At 43.2% G+C, this 23,035-nt stretch overlaps 1 protein-coding gene across 2 annotated transcripts; it reads right to left on the minus strand.

Annotated features, from left to right (window-relative positions):
* Window positions 1-781: 781 nt before the first annotated feature.
* On the minus strand, window positions 782-22,692 carry DNAJA3 (DnaJ heat shock protein family (Hsp40) member A3). 2 transcript variants are annotated; one of them, XM_039491209.1, is made up of 12 exons: window positions 22,441-22,692; window positions 19,889-20,025; window positions 18,984-19,067; window positions 17,910-18,110; window positions 17,473-17,625; window positions 15,308-15,455; window positions 14,027-14,091; window positions 12,692-12,820; window positions 10,505-10,620; window positions 8,058-8,155; window positions 3,211-3,333; window positions 782-2,035 (listed from the first exon to the last, which is right to left on the minus strand). In XM_039491209.1, exons 1-11 carry the CDS (start codon window positions 22,625-22,627, stop codon window positions 3,224-3,226), a joined length of 1,428 nt encoding a protein of 475 aa, XP_039347143.1. In that variant the 5' UTR covers window positions 22,628-22,692; the 3' UTR covers window positions 782-2,035; window positions 3,211-3,223. The 2 variants fall into 2 exon arrangements, with proteins under 2 accessions (XP_039347143.1, XP_039347144.1); XM_039491210.1 differs by lacking the exon at window positions 3,211-3,333 and having other exon boundaries at window positions 22,441-22,691.
* Between the last annotated feature and the right edge of the window lie 343 nt (window positions 22,693-23,035).

Raw genomic sequence — 23,035 nt, forward strand, 5'->3', positions numbered from 1 at the left:
TACTAGCCTAAGAATCCTACTGACATGTTAATGCAGAGGGCACGCCCACTCCATCCAGCAAGTGGATAGAGAGGGGCACTTTTCAACACCAGCCTGAAGTCTCTGCTTTGATATTCCTCAGCACAGATCGCCCACAGAGCTACTCATGATGCCGCTCCCAGCAGCTGAGGCTATGAGAGAACTCAGAGGGAATCCTCCCAAGATGCACAGCGATCAGCTCTGCCTTCCCACAACACTGCACTAGCGGATACATACCCACAGTGCATTGTTCACACTGTCGATGATCGTGCCCACAATGCGGGCATGATCTATCGACAGAGGCAGCAAGTGTGAACTCCTTTGGTGATTTTTGTTTTGTCAACTTTTGGGTGTCGACATAAGTTTTCTTCACAAAACTTGGTAGTATAGACAAAGCCTTAGTCTGACTCAGGCTCCTAGGCTCAGCAAAGCTAAAAATGGGACTGCATGGGACACTAAGCTGAAGTGCCTCCCTGTTGAGCAGTAAATGAATGACCTGTAAAGCACTAGCACAGGCAGGATAGGGTGCTAAGAATTTTAGGCATTATTTCTACACCAGTTAGCAGTAAGACAGTACGGACAGAAAATGAAGAGAGAGGGCTGAGACGTCTTTCTGAAACACTTTTCCAACCCCCTTCTCTGAACAACAAGTACCTTCCCCCTCCCCCAGCATCTGGACTAAAAATAAAAAACCCTTCACAGCCTGCAGTCCAAAGTACTCTTCCCAGGTGATTTGTAAGGAGGGGAAAGCAGCACAACACAACAGGTTTTAAATATCTTTATGATTAGATCATCTTATTTACATCAATACAGAATCACTTTACAGACAATATAATCAGGAGGCAACAGGTGCTTTATTTTAGCAAAATAAGAAGGGATGTACTAAGACAACTCCTGTTTAACTGGTCAATTTCTAACACATGGGCTTGTTGGTAGTTGTAAAGTATTCAACTAAAAGGCAGGCTGCAGTAACCATGAAAATACTGTTCACTAGTGCTTAATTCCTGCAGTAGAGTCTAAACTAATTCATTTGTATTTTTATACCTGTATAAAATGAAACAATGATTCTTAGAGGCTGAGCATTTACATTTGCTTGTATCACCACCAACATAAGAAAGCCCCTTTTTCTGGAGACTAACAGGGCTCGATTGTAATGTAACAATTGACAGCCCCAGAGCCTTTCATAAGAGCTGGTGAGAGATCTGTACTGGTTTAGAAACAGCAATGTTCTACCTTGTTTTGCTACCTGCAGTTAACCTCTGAGAGGAAGGGAACAGTTGATGCAAAATGCAGATTCTAATCAGTGTTGTCTGTAGGGGAGGCTAACGAGACAAGGAAAGCCATACCCATCCTCACAGCTTGTGGGAGACCATATGCAATTATGCTCCTTCACTGTTACTCAATCTCAGCAGAAATGAGATATCCCTCTTGAAGAGAATGTATTACATAAGTCTAGAGCCAAGGCCTCTTCACATCAGATTTTACTGTTCAAGACAGGATTATGACCTTTGACAAACCAAGCCTTCTAGGAAAGGATGCACCAAGCAGATCTAGCACTGAAGAAAGGTGACCAAGTGGATGGGCTTGTCAAGACATTTGCACGCTGAGTGGGAAGCCAGGTAGCTGAAAGCTCAGTATAGCAAACTGCTTCATTTTCCACTGGAAACAAAATTTTCATTTTACCATTAAAATTTCCACCACATTTGGCTCTAAATTATAATGCAAGTTTTGATACTGTAAATAGGGCCAGAAGGATCTGAATGAGGTCCCAGCACTAGGAAACCTAGAACCTTTACAGATGCCTTTGTCACCATTCACTAAGGCAATTAATTCCTCCTGATCTGGCGATTGTTGGTGCCTCTGTGGTTCATGGCGTTGCTGGCTGGCAGTGAGTTTGCTGCTAAGTGACATCCTTTCATTTCCAAGGCCCACAGCCAGAAGACAGAATGGCTCCCCCCCGGATGGAGGAATGATCTACTGCTGCTTCCCACTGTCTAGTTTCCAGTAGAACGTTTCCCTGGAGTTAAAGATGGGGAGAATATTTAGCATTTAATGAACTACTCATGTCCAAGCCTAAGAATGTCACACAGCAGTCAAAGGTTGTTGGCAAATGCCTCAGTAACAAGGAGAAGTTCCCCCTTTAGCTGAGAGCACACTTCATTAGTCCCTGGGAACTGACACGGAAGGAATCTTAACTCAGTACGAAAATTAAGACAAACTCTGGGCCTCAGAGGCTGGGAATCCTCAGCCTGCACTGCAGGGTATTTGGAGTCCAAGTATTCTTATCATGTGCACTGCTCCACCACATTCACAAACAAGGTGTTTAAAGTGTGCTATCTACTCAGAGTTGACTAAAAATGGCATTGGGGTCTCGTGACTATTGCACATCATGGATTTCTAGATCTAATCTGCTCAGTTTATAAATGAAGAAATTCCTCTAGTACCAACTGCCAGCCCTTGCAAACTCAGCCTGGGACTGAGAGTCAAACTAGATTCCATCCTAGCACTGCTCATCAGTATTAAAGGCTCGACAGGCTCAACTGTGCCCCCCAGTGACATCCGTGCAATCCCCTTGCCTTCAACAGGCTTGCCAAGGTGTCACCAACAAACATGGCAAGCTGCATTCTGTTCTTCCTTGTGCATCAGCAGCAGAATGGTTTGCATAGGGTGACCAGACATCCCAATTTTATAGGGACAGTCCCGATTTTTGGGTCTTTTTCTTATATAGGCTCCTATTACCTCCCTACCCCCGTCCCGATTTTTCACATTTGCTGTCTGGTCACCCTAGGTTTGCATCATCTAGCTGTGCTGACCAGCAGGATTAAAAGCACTAAGCTTGTTTCAGTTACAGTGAGCAGATCTTTCTCAGAATACAACCAGGGAGCAGATCTGGGGACTAAAGCGGGGCTATTTTCACTTTTCTGAGTAGAGCCATATGTTAATCAGATCTATGCTGCATATCTAGTTAGTTAGCAGCTACAATGCAATTTAACCCTACACTGCTGGGTTGTGCTATTGCTTAGAGATAAAATAAAATGACTAGGTTTTAAATACTGATGGCTGGAAGGCCTGAGGCTAAGTAAAAATCAATGCAATTTCTTTGCTTCCTCTCCAATCTACCTCCCAAGAAGAGATGCATGTTCTGCTTAATGTGAGGAAAGAACAATCAGTAAAGTACAAGAGGTTTCCTACCTCAGATGGGATATCAGGAGCTAAACATTTTCTTAAGTTTGGTAAGAAATCCCTCCTTGTTCTCCCCCGCCTCAGCCTCAGGCCTATCCTCGCCTGCTTCAGAGCTATCCGTGGCCCTGCCACCTAGACATAAACAGCAGAGCTGCTATCAGGGTACACTTCAATCTGTGCCAATTACCACACATCTTGGAACAGCACTCAGAAGCCTAGATAAGGTTATGGAACTATTTTAGACAATAAATTTGGAGCTTGTGAAGTGAAACACAATATGCCTGGCTTTCGCTAGTGCTCATGTGTGCAGATACTGTGTAAACATCCCTGCACAGATCTGCTACTGCACACGAGCCACCTGCTGTTCATCCTTTGCATCTCTTGGCAGTGGCTTGAGAGAATGCACTGAGACCAGGCACTATAATTTGCATTTCTGATCAAAGTGAAAAATCTGGGCCCCAGAGGTGAAAGACAAGTGCATTAACCTAGAGTGAGTACCACTCATTCCCCTCTGCCCCCCTCCCCCATTTCCCAGCCCGCTGACATTCAAACACTCCAGATTTAAGAAGAGTTTATTATATGCCAACCAAGTTTCAAAGGTGAACAGATATTAGTTGATAAGAGGCACAAAATCATTAGCTAGTTCAACTTTTAGTAACAACAGGCAACATGCTGTGTGTGAGCATCAAGGTGTAGCGTGAACGATCCTCTCAGAGAGCAAGTAAGCCACATGCAACACAGACTATCAGAGCTCTGATCAACTCATGCTTAGCTTCTCCATGTCACTAGTACAGCCTCCTGGGTCCAGCAATCTAAGTACATATTCTCTTTACATTGCTCTTCCTAGACTTGTGCACGTCAACTCCCTGCATATAAGTTACAGATGGATGCAATTATTCTAGGATACAAAGTCTGTCATTACATTTAAAACTGAACTGAAGACATGTATTTGCTGCAGCTTTCAGGTGTCCCTAATATTGATAATCTGAGTTGTTTTTGAAACACTCAAACTCACTTGTGAAGGATACTCTTTAAAAGCACCAGAGAGTGGTGTCTCCTCTAGCCACCTATCTAGTGCATCCTTCGCCTGTGTTGTGTACTCCTCTTTTTTCCAAACTTTTGATAGCTGGGCCCCCCTTCAGGAAAATGAGGCAAAAACCTATCAATTTTCATGTTAACGTCTTCTGCACCCCTCATTTTGGTGTAGATCCTTGTAATAAGAGCCTTCCTCTCCTTTCTCAAATGGTTCGATGAGCAGCAAAACAATTAGCAATGTTACATTTAAAGTATTGTCACTGGTATCTGAGCGAGCAGCCACTGAAATGAATGGGAGACTTCCCCTCTCAGGGCTATGCTTTCAGGATCTCAGTAACTCAGGCAGATGTTGCTGCATTGGTGTCACTCCTGTCACATTTCAAAGGTTTTCCCACAAAGAGAGCTAGAGACTTTTAAATGCCCTCCCAAGGAGTTACCTCACATTGGGGGAAATACTGGTGTACCCCATGCCATGCTTATCAAAGCACACTTCCCATTAGTAACTAATCCCATGCAGAATGCCATCACCAAACAGCCCAGGTGGAGAAGGACAAAACCATTACATGGCCTCCCTCGGGTGCACCCTCACTCAGCGTAAGTGCTCTTTTCAGGCAGGCCATGCACTGTTTAGCCACTTGATTTGTTATTTATTATATGTATTGCAGTAGCATCTAGAGGGCAGGGCTCCCTTGTACTAGCTTTATTCAGACACATTAGAGAGCTGGTCCCTGCTCAAAAGAGCTGTTATGTCTCAATGTACCTGACTCGTGTGCACTAATGGACCAATAACAACAGGCCCTGGAGTGTCTTCCTGCTCTAATGTCTCCTTCTTGTGTCTCCTACTCTTTGGTTGACATGCAAAAGGAGGTAATTTCATATGCAAAATCACTGAAAAAAATGCAAGATTTCAAGTGCTTGGCTTTTGAATGCAAGGCCCTGTGACAGGGCAATTTACTGCCATATCCTCAGGAGACCATATTGAATTAAGTAGCTTTGGGATCCATTGTATTAAATGAATGGTTTGTGTATTATCGGGGGTTGTGGCTGTACATAACTTCAGGGAAAGGGGGGGGTTAAATTTCCCCACCACCCCGCCTTTAGAAGCTTTGCCCTGAGGAGAGGGTCATTGTCCGCTGGTTACCTGTTCCCAGAGTCACAAGATCAAACGCCTGGGCTGTAAAAAGGAAAAACTGGCGACCTAGCAGCCTGAGTGTGGGTGCCCTTGGTGGACCATACAGAGGGAATACAAGTGCAGTTGCCCTGAAGTGTGACAGACGCTACCATAAATGAAGAACAATTACCCATGTATCAGAGACGAGGCTCATTTTTCTAATGGATTCCTGTACCGTACAGTAAATAAGGGGATGGAAAGTTCAGCTAGAGGAAGTGGAGGAAAAGTCAGCTACTGGACCTATCCTTAGGAAAGTCACCACATGCATTTGGAGGGAACCAACTCACTAGACCTGCAATCTCTCCTCCATCAGTGTGCAGATCAAGAGGAGGGACATCAATATCTTAAGCAGTGAGGATAAAAACCACACAGCGTAGGGAACTTACTGACTTGTGTACATGTGAAGTCACTGGGCCTGTGTTTATTTTAAGATATGTTTTGTTTGCTACATTCTGAGGCACCCAAAAGAGTTGTGAACATGAGGTGCCATATAAATGGACAGACTGCCACCAAAAGCCAACTCTCTGCAGTGCTGCTGACAAAAGAATATGATCTATGGGAAGGAAAGAGCCTGATAAAGTTTCCACCCCAGTTCTCTGGCCCTTTGAGAACAACCTCCAGCAAAAACAAAGAAGACTAGTCTGGCTATTTCTGCTATTTCTATAATAAAAAATGAGTAGAAAAAAAACCTCCTGAAATCCTTTTCAGGCCTTCTTTACTCATCATAAATTGGCCAACAAAGAAAGAGCACTTTTCTTTGCAGTCCGCCTTTCAAGTCTACTCCAGAAGTCAGTCAGAGTCAGACTGATGCAATGGTAGTGAAACACGACCCTGCAGTGGAATTCCCCACAGATGTACTGTACTCCACAGTATCCACTTCCTGTGAGTGAGAACACCCTTTTGGGGTAGTGTGTTTATAAACACTGCTAGGAAGGCTAGGCCACAGGGTGGATAAAAACCATGATTTAAAAAAATAATAGAGTTTCTGATTTCAATTCAGATTTATATTACTAGTTCTTTACTTCCATGCCATTTTTACTCTTAAATTGCTAAAGTGGGTGTTTTGTACTTGTTTCCTTAGTTTCTTAATTGTAACATTTCAGGTTTTACAGATTTTTTTTTCTCCTAAGAACTCTCACTTCAAATGCTCATTCATGCTGGAAAAGGCAAGCCAAGGGCCTCATTTAACATGCTTATTGTGAGAACACCACAAACACAAACAAAATGGATAAACCAGTAACCCATGCCCTCTTCCAATATATGAAACTTCCTCAAGTTAAGCTGAAATGCTTCACCAGCCTATCCTCTATCTGGGTTTGCTGTGAGAAATCATAGGACTGCACTCCTATGTCACTTAGTAGCTTTTGAAAATCTCATCCTTACATGCCTAACTTTAGGCTCCTATTTTTGAAAAATGTGGCCTGTGGGAATAAAAAATTGTGAACTTTTTTAATGTACTGAAAGTCTGAACAACTTTTAGTTTGCTGTTAAGATTTGAAGCAATTTTGATTTTATGCCACTAACAAAGTTTTAAATAAAAATACAACTTTAGCTGCTGATGCAGCAAACAGTTACGTACGGATTTACTTTCAGTGAAGTCCCAGTGAAATAAATATGACTATCCATGTGAGTAAAGTTATGTAGCTGCTTAAGTATTTGCAGGATCAGGCCTTAATTTTCAGTGTTTTGCACCTATTGCAGTTTTGTAAAATTCAAATAAGATATCCTACTTATAGTGGCATTTTTAAAAAGCCTTTATAATTTAGTTCCTTATACATTTTAATCTAAAACTGAAATAACACAAATTTACAGGTTAGTTTAACAAATGTTCAATCTGATTTAAATCAATGTACTTTTTTGTTTAAAGTGATACAATTAGGATTAATATAAATTATTTCAATTGCTCTGCCCTGCCTAGACAGGCACATTGGCAGCTTCTGCATACGCCAAACAGTCTCCTTTTGAGAATCTCCTACATCTACTAAATGCAAATTAAAAGGCTGAGCTTTACAAAGTAAAGTTTCTACTCATTTAGAGTTTTAAAAAGTGACCCAAATCAGAACTACTGGGGTAATGCAAAGTAACCAAAGCACCAAGAACATATGGGAGACACTTATCCTACACAGACATTCTAGGCCCAATCCTGCACCTCTTAAAGGCACTGACAAAATTCCCTTTTGGTTCAATGGAAACAAGACTGGCCCCTCTATCACCACTCAAAAACGAATTAAAAGGAATTTCAAATCCACCATAGGTGTGGTGAAGTTAAATGTTACAATGGAAATGAAGGCTCACTGCAAAATTCAGTTGTATTATAGGAACATCTGAAGATAATGGTGCTCTCCACTCATGCCACCAGTGCATACCTAAATGCACAGTAAATACTAGGGAGAGAGGGTAAGACTGATGATTTCTGGCAGGAGGCTACTGCTTCCTACTTGCTGTATTAAACTCTATTAACACCACACTAACAACAGTTATTTTTAAAACAGAAAAAATATTTAGCCTCAGACAAGATGAAAAAAGGCTTCTGCGTACACAACCTGCTCCAAAAGCCACCTTAGGCCTGGTCCCTCCCCTGTAACCTACAGGAGGCATTCCCTGCAGCCAGTAACCAAAGAAGCAGCAATGTACATCACACACAGCTTACCAGCAGATGTATTTGTGACTCCATTCACTGTCCCTTCCACATCCGTCTCATCCTCAGCATAGCTCATCATTAAGGCTCGCTGGCGATCTGTCAGCCTCCTGCAGGTCAGAGTATAATGTTGCTATCTCAGTCAGTATTCACTTTAGGGATAGATACCTTTGCAGCCCAAACTCAGCTTCCCACCAAGCAGCACACAGAAGGAGTGCTACTGATAATGCAAAGCTAATATAACTGAGATGCCTTCAAAATCCAAATGACCCTTTTAAAATAAGCACCTGAGAAAGGAATACGCCTTGCTAATGGAAACCTCTAGGGGAACAGGGAAGATTCTAGTCACTGCATTTCATCTGATTGCAGAAGAGTAAGTCAAACATTTTAAAGAGTTGAAACTAAGATGACTCAAACTGGAAGCTACATCTGAATGTCAAGTTGGCAGAAGAGCACTCAAGAAATGGAGTTCCCACTTGAGTGCATGACACAAACACAGGAGACTTTTCAAGCTTTAAAGTTTACCTTGCAACAAGGTTATGAGGATGGCTTAGAGGGCTAGGCAGCCAGTCCTAAGACTCCTTAGAACAGGTTTAAAAGCTCAGGACGGTAAACTCATCCTTCTGAGGTAGTGATACTCAGACTCGGTGGTTCAGGAGCCAAATTAGCAATCAGCATTACCCCAAAGAGCCACAGTATTATGAATTCATTGTTTCATTTACTCTATACTCATATTTAAACAGTAGGACAGGGAAATATTTAGTTTTTATATATATATATATATATATAGTATATTATTCTCACAGCAAATAAGTTAATAACATAGTGCAAGTTGATAACTTAATTGGTTTATAACATAGTAAAAGCATCCTGACTGGTTAATAACTGATTGGTTAGTAAGTAAATCTCAGTGTTTTAATATCACGTGCTGTGAAGAGCTGCAGGAGACATATTAAAGAGTCACTTGTGGCTCCTGAGCCTCAGTCTGAGTATCACTGTTCTAAGGTATACGTACTCTGGGTTCCATAGAGTTGCTCTCAGTAAACACGGGACCTATGCAACCTCAAGAATAGTCACATAATTGCAGATTTATTTTTAATTGCCACAGTTACCTTTCAGGGGGTTATTTTTGTTTTTAAATTAGGTCTCTAATCCTTCTGGCTACAATAACCTTCAAAACTTGATGGGAGTGTAAACCGATGCTTTGGTGTATGAATTTGCAAGAAGCCTGAAACAACTCCAAGAGTTGTCAACTGTGCTATTCATGTAAATGGGCTTGTTAATACACATGTGAAAAGTCTAACGATGGTTTACATTACAAATATTAACTTTTGCTGCTGATCATTCTAGCAGAATCAAGCAAGAGCAGCCATCCTTCATTATTGGAAGTACAGCAATGACTGATATTAGGGAGGGGTAGAATGGCGTGGAGAGCTAGTTGCTAACAAAGGCTACTGGGAATAAGAAAATCCAACTTCCTTCTCCTCTAATGTAGTCATCTCAAATCCTGTCCCAAATGGTGAAAGAAACAGGAGATGCATCCCCTGCTCAGCATCAAAAACCTCAATTGCCATGTGGACATCAAAACCTAAAGCCACATATGCCACAAATCCCTAGCTACCAAAAGCCCTCCATATAAGTCATTCTTAACTGGCTGTGGAAAACCTCCAGCTTTACAGAGCACCTATATGGTGCCACTACAAAAATCAGTGGCACACTGAGAATCTGGGGGCAACAAAACAAACAGAACAAAGGATTCTGTACTAAGATTAGGATCTATACCACATAAATCCAGGGATCCTGCTGCACTGTTTGGATCTAAGGCTATGTCTATGTTAGGAGCGCTGTTTGTGTGTAGGAATAACAGTATACTACATTGACAAAGCGCTCCTTGCATGGACACAGGTATAATGGTAAAGCTGCGCCTTGTACCGATACAGTAAAACCACCCCCATGAGTGAAATCAGCTACACTTGTGAAAGTGCAGTTTGGCTGGCACAGCTGTATCCACAGTGGCATAGATATGTCAGTCCAGGATCACACCTCTTCACACCCATGATGGACATAGCTATGCTGGCAGAAGTCTGCAGTGTGGATGTAGCCTACTATGCCACACACAGGACAGTGCCTTGCATATTGATCAATATATTTGGAGTGGAAAAGTTTTTTTGGTTGAGACATTTACGTCTGCTCAGAGCAACCAGGATGTTAGAGTGAAGATCTCATAGCATGGTAATTTAAGCTATAAACTAATCAGTGCAGTTTTTTGGTTAAAAGGAAAAATGTACAGTTCAACAAAAGATACAGTAAAATAGAAGTTGGTTTGTTCACTAAATTATCCAGGGCTCAAAGGGCTTCACTCGGGAGCAAAGATCTTTCACTCCCAAGAACACATTCTGCGCAGCAAATTTGCAGATTTCTACAAGACACCTCCAAATCTTAGTAGACCTTCCACTTACTTAGGAACCCTGATCTTTATATGAATGTAGTGGTCTCCATAACCATAACTGTTAACCCTGGAAATGCCTTTCCCACTCATTCGAATCCTCTGGTCTGCTTGAATACCAGGCGGTATCTGTGAATAAAAAAACCCATTTTTATTATTGCTCTGCAATACCAAGGTGCCAGCATGGAAACCTATAAATAGAGGCCTACTTAAATCACAGAGACATCACAACTTTTTCACAGGTTGGTCACGGCATAAATAGCAGATTTCACTGATACGTTCATACCATACCACCCTTAGTTCTGTGCTGCTGCTGCTGGCAGCGGTGCTGCCTTCAGAGCCGGCCAGCAGCCGCCACTCTCCTGACGCCCAGCTCCAAAGGCAGCATTGGCACCAGCAGCAGCATAGAAATAAGGGTGGCATGGTATGGTATTGCCACCCTTACTTCTGGAGTACTGTTGGCGGTGGCATTGCCTTTAAAGCTGGGCACGCAACCAGCAGCTGCTGCTCTTTAGCCGCCCAGCTCTGAAGGCAGAACAGACGTAAGGGCAGCAATACTTCAACCCCGCTACAACAGGCCTGAGAACCACTTTTGGGCTGGGACTCCCAGTTTGAGAAACACTGTATATTTTTGTATATTTTATCCTATGATATAGGGTAAAAGTACACAAAAGACCACATTTCATGGTCCGTGATGAGTTTTTTCACGGTCATGAATTTGGTAGGGCCCTACCTATAAATGAATCAAGCTATTCCTCCTGCAGACTGTGAAGTAAGGGAGGAGGGATTTATTTCTATATTTAGATAACTAGGTAGTGCTCAGATATTACTCAATAGTAATGAAAAAGCATTCAACACTGGGAATTAAAGTGAACTACCTACTAAGGACAGGTGTAATTAAGGACAGATCTACACTAGAAGTGCTTTCCTGGTACAGCTATATTACTATACTATACAGCAAGGGTAGTCAATAAGTGGTCTGCAGGCCAAATCCAGACCACTAGATGCTTTTGAACAGGCCACAAAATCTTTGAATTTACTTATTTTATTTTTACCCTCTCATTCCCTCACAATGCAATCTCCAATACATTGTACTGTGAATTAACGATTGACTGGTTCTCCTACATATTTATACCTGCCTCTGGAAATTTCCACTACATGCATCTGATGAAGTGGGTGTTCACCCACGAAAGCTTATGCTCCAATATGTCTGTTAGTCTATAAGATGCCACAGGACTCTGTCACTTTTTACAGATGCAGACTAACATGGCTACCCCTCCGATACTTGCTTCTCCTTAATTCCTTACTTGCTTAATCTGAGCTATCATCTTTTTTGGAGCTTATTTTCAGGTTATACGGTGGTTCAATTTTATTTTTCATTTAATACTTATATTTTTAGTGCAATCGGGCACATTACTAATGCACAGCATTGTATCTGTTTATTGAACAGGGAACCTGCGGTGTGAAAAGTGTTTCTTTGGAGTCTGGACCTTGACTATACCCTAACCAAGAAATCTGGACCGTGACCTATACAGGCATCACACTCCTAGATGCAGCTTACACTGGAAAAAGCTCAATTTTACCAGTGTAACTGGGTCTACATTAGGGGCTTTTACGGCACAGCTATGTCTAGACATCACACACCCCTCACTGACACAGCTTTGCCAGCAAAAGCTTAAAGTGTACACCCTGCCTAAACCTAATATATTACTTATCACTGAGCCCTGCCACAGTGTGGTCTAGTCCTTATAACAGAGGACAGTCAAGACTCTTCGGTTTTATTCCCAGCCCAGCTATTGATTCATTGTGACATCAAGGGGTAAATCAACCTCTGGACCTCGCTTTTCCAATGCATAGAACAGTTAATACTTAATTAGCACAGCCCCAGTATGAAGAACATCACCTCCTTGAATAAAGGGCTATGTAAATACAAAATCTAACAAGCTGGTAGGCTAACTGAGCAGAAACAAGACACAGAAACAGGCAGGAGAGAATCATATATACACAAAACCTGGTTTGCAACATTAGTCCAAAGGAGTGTCAAGGACTTTCCCAGCTTGGGGACCATGCCAGTATTCAGGACTAGGACAGCAAGGTCTTGGTACTTGTAACCTTTCACTCTTCTTGAAAACAAAGAATGCATGCTTATTGTTCCAAGCTAAGGTATCTCCTAGCTCCTCCACCCACTGTTACCACATACCGTGATATTGATGGTCTCATATAGACCCTGAGCTCTGGCTGTACCTCCAAGAACTGCCTGTGCTATCGAGATAAAGAGGTCTGAGTGTATATCTGCTCCATCTCTTCTGAACACGGGGCTTTTCTGAACCTAAAACCAAATAGTTCAAGAGTAATGAGCACAGGTCATGTCAGTACAGTATATGCATCATTCCATGACAAATAACAGGTTACGTTGTTTTAAGCTGATATCGACAATTTTATGAAAAGTCTTACCCTCATCCCCTAAAAATTACATAGCAGGAAATCCAAAATTAAAGTTATTCTTAGAAACTAACCACAAATACACCTCAGACACTACATATTAATAGCTAGAGCAGGCCTCTACTCTGAAGAAGGATACTAAAAATGGCATTAAGAGCTTTCATGTTTCCTGTTTCAATGAATTCCACCCAATTTTTCAGTTTACAAGAAAAAAATTAACTGCTAGGCTGCATACTCAGCCTGAGATCTGAGAATCACACTGTGCTCTTCACTGCTTGTCAATCACCACCAGTAAAGATTCTCTGGAGAGTAGAAAAGAGATTGTACTATCCAGTTCATAGGACAATGGAATGGCAGAGGGGAAGGAAGCACCCTCAGTATTTCATAGTACCTCTCTGGCAGTTTTGATGACTGCATTTCTCAGGCTCTGGAGAGGTTATTAAATCCTTCTTGAGGGGAATATAAGCAAAAATGGAGGAAGAGATCAGTGTTCATGAAGAGGCCCTCAATTAAATGGTCAGAGGAGAATGAAATCCTTTCAAACGCTAGGGTCTTTAATTTTACTCCTGACAGAGACATGATACAGATGATACACATGGGTACAGGACTGTATCTGCAAAGAACATGTAAATCGGCAGTGAACTCACATTTTTAAAGAGAGAACATTTTAACTTCTAAATTCAGCACCTCATAAATGCATTCTGGCAGTCTCTTTAGGGATTCAGAACATTTGTGTCAGTGACAGCTGATACTATACTAGTACATCACTTCCAGGAATTCCAATTACCAGAGAGTTCGTAAGTTTCCCTGACAGCCTGTATGCTACAGACTGTATCCTAGGGCCAACCTCCCTATATGTAGCAGTGCATTTTTGTTCTATGAATAGGCTAAATAATATTTTACCACTTGCTATGGGGCAAGTGTTTCGCAATCTCAGAAAACTGGAAGAGCTAAAATCACTTCAGCTAGGCGAGGTGACCCTCCAGCCCAATTTCCACCTTTACACTGAAAGGAGATAGGCTACCAGCACACTACCCCTTCTTCGCAGAAGACGACCCAATGTAAGCAGCGTACAGTCAGGTGTCCCACATACCCTGAATGTAATGAAAATTTCTTTCTTTCCTACGGGCATCCGAACAGTCTGTCCATCCTCCACACCTGCAATCAGAACAAGGACATGAATATTATACTGTTTGTCTGATATTACACTCTACACCTTATGTGCCAAAGCACCTACAGCCTTCCTAGTCCAACCTAATGCCTGAACACCTACAACTACCTCAACTGGATGTCATCACAGAAGTATTTCCTCATCCAGGAAGAAACACCCATGGATTTACTGGCAGAAACTACAGCGGCAGCAGCAGTGTAACTCATGTTCTCCAGAGGCATCTCAGATGACCACAGCACCCTGTGTTTGAAGAGCGGGGTGTCACCAGGTGTTTGTATCCTAGGACGCACTCATTCTAGTGCCAAGAACAACTGCAGCACTGGGCAGCTCATTAATTCAATTCAAGCTGAATTCAATTGTATTATTCTCTTCAAGTGAATTCAGTGCTGGTGAAAGTAAACGATTGAGAGGCACTGGAGACTGACACACTAGGTTTATCTGCAAAGACAGAGACAATGCAAGCTGCTACCCAGACAATCAGACCATTTCTAGGAGGGTGGGGAGTTTTTCAACACTCATTCAATATTCTTTATTGAGTTGACAATTGGGATGGTGCATTTGTGATCTAAGGTAAAATTTTCAAAAGCACCTACATGTATGTCAGTGAAATTCAGAGAGACAAGGAGGGTGAGGTAGTATCTTTTATTGGACTAATTTCTGTGGTTTCTCTTGCCAAGCTTTTGAGCTTACAGAGGGCTTTTCTTCAGCTCTGTTTAAGCTCGAAAGCTTGTCTCTCACCAACAGAAGTTGGTCCAATAAATACTCTCTCACCCTTCTTGTCTCTCTAATATCCTGGGACCCACATGGCTACAACAACACTGCATGTATTGAAACTTATGGCAATTAAGTGTTTTTGAAAATTTTACCCGTAGACATCTTTCTACTGGGAAATAGAGTTAAGACACAGAAATTCACTGCACAAAGGCCAAACAGCCATGAGATGGTAATTGTTTTCAGCTACCACCATCCTGAAGCCATCACCCAGAGATGAAAAGGTCTGTATCTTATAACTAATCCTTTCAGCTATCTAGCCATCAGTGCTCTTTATTCTTAAAACAGATTTGATGCAGACAAGTTTCTCCATACTGCTGTGTCTGAGCTTTGACTCCATAGAGCCAGCCATTCTCTAGAGGCAAGAAACATGCTCAGCTGAGTTTCACATGGGAAGAGATATACAGCCAGCATTTAAATACAGAAATTGACCTGCTGGTACAGGGACCATCACATTCTTCTTCTGTTTGGTTTGCCCTGAGCCACGACACAATACACACGGTGTTGTCATAACAGAACCACGGCCTCCACATCGCCGGCATGTAGAACGCATCACAAAAGGGCCCGTGTTTATTGTTTCCTAGCAAAAGAAGAAAGAGGGGGGATTAGAGGAATCCTTTGATAGTGTACAAGTATTACTAATTTCTGTAAAACATCCCCAATGACAAATCCAATCCCTGTTAAGTCAATGGTCCAACACATGCACAGCATGACCTGCTCCAAGGAAATGTATTCTACCTTACTGTGGGATATGGGTAACAGTGGTGGGTCAAAATATGGCCTGAGGAGCTAGATTAGGTGCCTCAACCAGGTCTAACCCACCAAGAAATGTCAGTCTCCTTTTGTTTCCAGATTGCCAGCTAAAGGAGCTCATGCTGTCAGTATCAGCATCCGGGTGTCAGAGAAAGTGGGTGAACAAAGGAAGCCTTGAGAAAAGACTGGGAAAGAGAAGTGCTTCCTATCTGAAGGCCTGATTCTCCACTGCTTTGCACCTTCTGGAGTAATGTACACCTGTGAAGAGTGGGTGCAAAACTCTCCATTCTGAACTGGTACCCTTTCAGGCCCATACTACACAGGCATAAAATCACTACCCAAGATGCAAGGCAATGGAGAAGCATACCCCAAATCTCTTATTCAGTGAAAGAAACCACCACTCTTAACAGCTTAAAGTGGATAGAGCTCTCTGGTCAATCAGAAGCTTTGTGATAACAAGAAGTCCTAAGTTAACTATGACCTCTTTCCAATATCATTCATGTACAATCTCAATAACCTATAAAAAAGGTGCAGTTTAGGATACAAAGCAGAGTTATGTGGAAAGGTTGCATTTTATTTCACTAATACACTTTGACTGCAAGAGCCTGGAGAGTTTTCACTTCAAGAATTCAGCTGCAATTCAGTAACAGGAGCCAGGAAGACCATACGCATCTCAACCACCTAATTCCAATCCAAGACACACAATGTGTATCTCCACACAGCCTTAAAAATCTGTTTCACAAATGAGCCCAAATCTCTGTAATTCTCCCACCAAACCTCACCCTTGTAATGAGAAGGCAGAGGATGCCAATCTGCAATAAAGCCCTAAATATGATTTCATCATGGAGAGAGTAACACTGAATACATAAATGTGGCAGACTATACGGATGAACAGTGCCTCAAAATGTAAAGGAAACGTTTGAACCCAGCTTCTGTAAACTACAGAAATGATTCAGCATAAAAAAACTAGAGTCAACAAGGTCTCTCACAACATAAGATAACATTCAAAAACCAAGAACAAAAAACTGCCCCCGGGTTGGGAATCAATTCAGTTTTATGACCCCTCGGTGTGAAACTCAGCCTTTCCAAAGGGATGGTTCCCCCACCTCCCCTCCCCTCCCCGTTTCCCAAGCAGTCAATTAATAATATTCCTTCCCCTGAACATTTTCCAAGAAGAGGGGGAAAAACTGAGCTGGACTTAACACCTTGTTCACTAGTGACTAGATAGCATCCTGCACCCTGTCACATGGAGAAAAAAGCAAGAATTGATTAGGAATAAAATTCAGTTGACTGAGTATATTTAATCCTCATCACAATTTCTCCAGTTTTTTCTTTGGAGGTGACCATTAATAAATAAAGCAATGAATGAGTTTCTTAGAGCACCTGCAGAACATGGGCTGCTCACATTTGTTACTGGTCACTATGAAAAAGTAGTACTTAGGTCTCGGTCATAAGGACAAATATCTACATCAGACTTTCTACTTGGTCCGGTTGTTTCAAATCTTAGAAAAAGTCCTGGAGACTGAACTACCCTATCAACCCTATAGGTGATCCCTCAAGGATTGAAGCACACAGAGAAACAGCATGGGCAGTGTCAGTGCAAGCCTTTCCCAAGTGGCCTCTGTTCTGTGGATCTGTTTCTGGCTCTCCAAGGCTGGTGAGCTGGCCCGTTCTAGCAGCACACGTTTAGATACACAGAAATTGAAATCAAAGCCTACATTTAATCACCTCCTTATTTACTGATGATTTAAGGCATTTTTGAGTAAGGAAAAACTAACCTGTCCTGAAACAAGAATGTCAAAGAACATTAGAAAATCAGGGTTACACTCTAAAACAGCACTTACCATGCCAGTGCCATTGCAGTAGTGACAGTGCTGCACTTTAGTACCAGGCTCATTCCCCTTGCCACCACACCGCTGACAAGAGTCATTGATATTCACAACAATCTCCTTGTTGACACCTTTTGCCGCCTGATTGAATGTCAACTCCATGATGTACTAGATAAGAGAAAGGAATGGAATCCCAGCTGTAATCTATATGCTGATAGGCTGACACTAAACTGAAATCGCTTTAAGTAAAAGCCCCAGTGGTCTCCACTCAGACTGTGATTGGAACACCATTTAAAATGTTAACAGACACAGTACTGGAGAAGGAGGGGGCCCACCAGACTCATTAACCATCTATACTCAGACATTCTCAGATTTCAGTTTAGGACATCTTCATTATATATACCCAGAGGCTAAGGTCTTTGCAACACAATGTATACATGTATTATCCTTACCTCCTGTGGCTGGTCAAAGACACTCTGAAAATCTCCAAAAGAGGATCCTGAAAACTCCCCAAAGATTTTCCTGAAAAGTTCCTCTGGGTCAATGGTGGGACCACCACCCCAATATTGACGTCCAGCACCCGCTGACCCAGCGTCAAAGCCAGCTGTACCATAAGTATCATATTGTTTTCTCTTCACTTCATCACTTAACACCTATGGGGGAGGAAAGCACAGTACCATCAGGACTCTCTCACAGTACAGAACTGGAGCAGCATGGCTGCCACTAGATAAAAGTATTCAGACATCTGCTCATTCCAAGGTGAATCAGAGTTTACATCCATCACCAGCAAAATATTGGAAACTACTACAGAATCCCAACGTCAATTCCTTTGTATTAGGACAGCTATACACCTTCAATAATGCCAAAAGGTGAAATGAACACCATGGAAGAAAAGCACTCTGTTTCTCTCATGCATATTGGATGGCACAGTTAAGCTCATAAGCTTGTGATGCTTCCAAATAAGTACATTAGTTATAGGCAAAGAGATCAGGAGCTCTGAGTTTTTATACTATTTGAAGGTAAGCAAAAGTGACTTTCAATTATCTCTTACCTTGTAGTGTGAAAGACTAGTGGGATGGGAGCTAGCAAATTAAATAAGCCTGACAGTCAAGATGAGTAAAGTTGGGGGGAGAGAGCAGGATTCTACTAATCCCTCATCCTCAAAAGGCCAGTTACTGATGCCACTTATGTCGTCTTTCTATTGACTAACAGGTCCACTCCAGTACTCAGCTTTTCAACCAGTCCATTTTGTATTGAGGAACAGCACAACGGCCCGCGAGTGGCCCAAAAAAATGCCTAAAATAAAACAGTCAGGTATTCTGGCTAGTTCATTTACTGAAGAATATCCAAATCATTTTTGGCACATACATACTCAGGTCTAGAAAACAATTCTTTGTTACCAAGGAAGTAATAGCAGCTCGTTTACATAAATGCTGAGATGAGGGGAGATATAATTTTTCTAGGCTGTAGTTCTGTTGTGTACTCGGTTACCCACTGTGGTAGGATGGGAACATCAGTCACATTACCTCATAGGCTTCTGCCAGCTGAGAGAACTTCTCCTTAGCTTTAGGGTCATCCTTATTTGTGTCAGGATGGTATTTCTTGGCAAGCTAAGCAAAAGAATGATTAGAAACAGGAAGGAAATAAGTCCACTGTTAGCACTGCTACTTAGTATACCTTCCATGTCAGGAAAAAAAAATTTAGCCAGACCATAGCATTCAACATTTACATTCAGAGGAGACCAAAAGCATTTCCTAAGTAATTTTCTCTCCATATCATTCCCATATATGGGACATAAAAAAGTAGTTTCCTGTTATATTGGTATTAATGCCTCTCCAAACGGTACTGCAAAGCTTTTCCATATAAGCATAGGTGTCGACTGATGAGCTATCTCGTACATACAGGTGAGAACACCCTTTTTCTCCAAGAAGGTCCTGGACATATGCGATAATGTCAGATCAATGGCAGTTATGATCTTACTGCGCTAACACTGAAAATTTGTTTCCAGAAGCTTTCTAATAGGTGGGGCGAAGCCATGTTTATTTATTTTAACAGTCCATCAAGAAAGGACTCTTCCCTCCTGCCAAACAGCCAGAAAAATTCATACAGTATTTCACAAATGTCTAAGAGTTTTACAGCTTTTTGCCCTCCTCTGAAATAATGGGCATTGGCCACTGCCCAGGACAGCACAGGACTAGCTAGACCATTCTTCTGAATCTGCTCCGCCACATTTATGTTTCTTTGATAACCCCTGCCCCCTCCCTGCCATGTTGTCTTTAGCATAAGAGTTCCTTTTGGAATTTTGATTCACATGCATTACAGATCAGAATAAGATAAATGGGTCATAATGCTCCCCAACCACACCATCATCACAACGGTGAGTTTGAATTCCAAGAGACACCATTTCTTTGTTTTTCTTAGGTATACATGCCTGGTAATAGGCTTTCTTGATCTCCTTCTGGGTGGCATTTCGAGGCACTCCCAAAACCTGGTAGTAATCTTCTTTCGCGTGGAAAGCAGAACTGGTATGAAATGAGGCAGCACATATTAAAGGAGAGCATTTAGTTCCTAAGAAAAATCAGAAAAAAAAGAGTCAGGAAGAATTGTAAAGAAACACATAACTCCCCCTGACGTTCCCAAGACCATTTCCCATGGATCACAGCCTACTATTCTGTATTAAGGATCAAGCCAGCTGTGTCATGGAATTGCACAGGCCACATATGGCCACCTTAGCTGTAAGAGGCAAAAAAGGCGCAGATTTATTAAAAATCATTTCATTACTTTGATTTTGACCTTCAATATTACTAAACTGCATTAACGAATGTGCTGTAAAAGATGTTACTGAACCGATGAAGATCCCAAGACATACTGAAATTTAGACTAAGGGCTTGTCTTCTTGTACAGTGGTGCAACTGCGCCGCTGTAGCGCTTTAGTGAAGACACTACTACACTGACAGGAAAGCTTGTCTCATCGGTGTAGTTAATCCACTTTGCGAGAGGTGATACTATGTCGACGGAAGCAGCTCTCCTGTCAACACAGTGCTGACTACACAGAGGGTTAGGTCAGTATAACTATGTCACTTAGGAGAATGGATTTTTCAAACCTCTGAGTAACAGCAGTTATACTGCTATAGGTCTGTAGTATAGACCTGGCCTAAGTCTTTAGAATAATAATGGGTGGTAGCAACAGCTAGTCAGCCAATAGCAACAGCTTTAATTGTCACATGGATGTTTCTGCAATTCCAAACAGGAGGAAAGGTTGTGTGTGTGACTGTAAATGGGAGGGGTAGCCCAAGAGATACTTAACACATGGTGCACCCTAGAAAAAAACGGAAAATCTGCATCATTCTACCAAGCCTAACAGCAGGGTATCTAGACACCAACTATGAAAAGCGCCTTAGCGTTGCCCAAGTAACCATCAACTTCTCAGCTGCTCCTTCCTTGAAGGAGACTTAATTCCATTAATCTTCATAAAAACAACAAGGAGTCCAGTGGCACCTTTAAGACTAACAGATTTATTTGGGCATAAGCTTTCAGATGCATCTGAAGAAGTGAGGTTTTTTACCCACGAAAGCTTATGCCCAAATAAATCTGTTAGTCTTTAAGATGCCACCAGACTCCTTGTTGTTTTTGTGGATACAGACTAACATGGCTACCCCCGATACTATTAATCTTCATAGGAGATCTAAGGGAAGAAAGTAAATTCCCTGGACATTTGTGTCTGCTTCTATTGAGAGAAAACCTCTGCAAAGAGACATGTCATGCAGTGTGTTTTAAAATAAGCAAGATATAAACTCAACCTGCTCTCCCGTGAAAGAATTCCACTGGCAGGATTCCTCTACCTGACTCCTGAGAGCTCTAAACTGGACTATGCTAATTGCATCATCTGCATTGTATACTTCATAGGCTGCTGAGAAAGGTGCTCCCCAAAACATACTGAAGGTCACAGAGGGATTTGAGGACAACCAAGGCCTTAAAAATGATCTGGGACTGAATGGGAGCTGGTGCAGAGCGTGAGTGCAATTGGCTCTCATGTATCTATTCCACTCAGTATATGGGCAACTGAACTGCAACTTTCTGAGGTCCCACAGTAGAACAGGTTACAGTAGTGCACCCCAGAGGCACGTATCACCACTAGAAGATTGTCGAACGGGACAAGCACAATCTTCTTGCCAGTTGGAAAAAGAGAAACATTTCTGGTCACTATTGCAATTTGGTTATCTAGACCGATCATGCAGAGTGAGACAGATTGGGCACCCCTTCAACAGGCTATGGGCCTGCAGTGAGATACTACTCTCCTCTGAGAATTATTTTATCCTCAAGCTAAAACAGTTTCCTTCCAAATGGTTAGAGGAGTGTTGTTAGACAAGCTGGAAGCAGAGCTCTCCCTTGCTGTGGCTAGACCAGGCCTATGGAATTTATACCATTGGAAGATGCAGCGAATTGCCAGACTTGGGATGAAGGTGAAAGCTGAGTGCTCAGCACAAGGGGCAGCTTTCCCCTCACTGGAGAGGGAACCAAATCTGCTTCCCTTGCTGGAAAGCTAATAACTCCACCTTTACACCCCACAGAATACAGCCCACGGGCCAGGGTGATGGGCACCCCACAACCCATATGTAAGGAATAGACGTGCCACAGCTCTTTCAAGGAGAGCAGCATAACAGGGCCCTGTCGCAGAGCTGGCAACCCGAGTTCCCTCCCAGGGCCATGGCCATCAAGTACCCCCACCCCATCCCGGCACACAGACAAGGGAACCCCCCTTTCCTCCAACACCTCCCACCTGTCCCCAGCATCGCTGGGCCACCAAAAACCCCGCTCTGTGAGACACCCCCCAGGGCCGGGACCTTTCACTCCTCTCCCCCCCAGGCACAGCCCTCCCCCACCGCGGGTCCCCGACCCCTCACCCTCGCCCCTCTCACTGCCCGGGCCTTCCCCCCAGGCACGGGGTTCCCAACTCACCGCCCCCCCCGACACCCCGCTCACCCGCGGGGCTGACCCCGGCGTTCAATGTCAGGAGGCGGCTCCCTGACCCGGCGCGGGGCGGGAAGGCGGCGGGGGCCGCACTCAGCCGCCGGCCCAGCCACACCACCAGCAGCCGCGTGTCCCCGCCGAGGCCCCGGCTCCTCCCGGCCGCCACACTCAGCCAGCGTGAGGAGCACCTGGCCGCCATCTTGGGACGCCGAGGCACAGAGCGGCTGCGCGGCCCGGCCGGCCAAAGGACGCTCAGTGCGCAGGCGTATGCCAGAGCCGAGTGGGAGCATTGCGCATGCGCAGTAGCTCCGTGCCCCCGAGACAGGTATTTTATTGCGCATGCCTTAGCCTTGGCTGGGTGGTGCCCTGCAGAGTCAGCTGGTAGAGCTCAGCTGGGCTCCCTAGGGGGGTGTTCGGGGCAGTCTGCAGCCACAGAGTCCGTCCCCACTGCACTGGGGGGCAGCTGCTCAGCCCTGACACATGGCTGGGGAGCCCTGCCCTGGGTCTAAGATACCAGCTGGCTGTAGATTCTGTAACTTCCATGTGGGGCTACCCTGGCGCCCGGAGACTGGCACATCAAATGGGTCCTCGCCTGCTGGGCATCCCT

This window comes from Mauremys reevesii, linkage group 10, assembly GCF_016161935.1.
Source record: "Mauremys reevesii isolate NIE-2019 linkage group 10, ASM1616193v1, whole genome shotgun sequence".
In the NCBI taxonomy this organism is placed as follows: domain Eukaryota; kingdom Metazoa; phylum Chordata; order Testudines; family Geoemydidae; genus Mauremys; species Mauremys reevesii.

Coding starts and splice junctions, on each gene's coding strand:
- DNAJA3 (XM_039491209.1), bottom strand. CDS start 22,627: ATGGCGGCCAGGTGCTCCTCACGCTGGCTGAGTGTGGCGGCCGGGAGG. Junction 15,456..17,472: donor ACTGCAATGGCACTGGCATG/GTAAGTGCTGTT, acceptor TTCTTTTGCTAG/GAAACAATAAACACGGGCCC. Junction 10,621..12,691: donor ATGAGACCATCAATATCACG/GTATGTGGTAAC, acceptor TTTTATTCACAG/ATACCGCCTGGTATTCAAGC.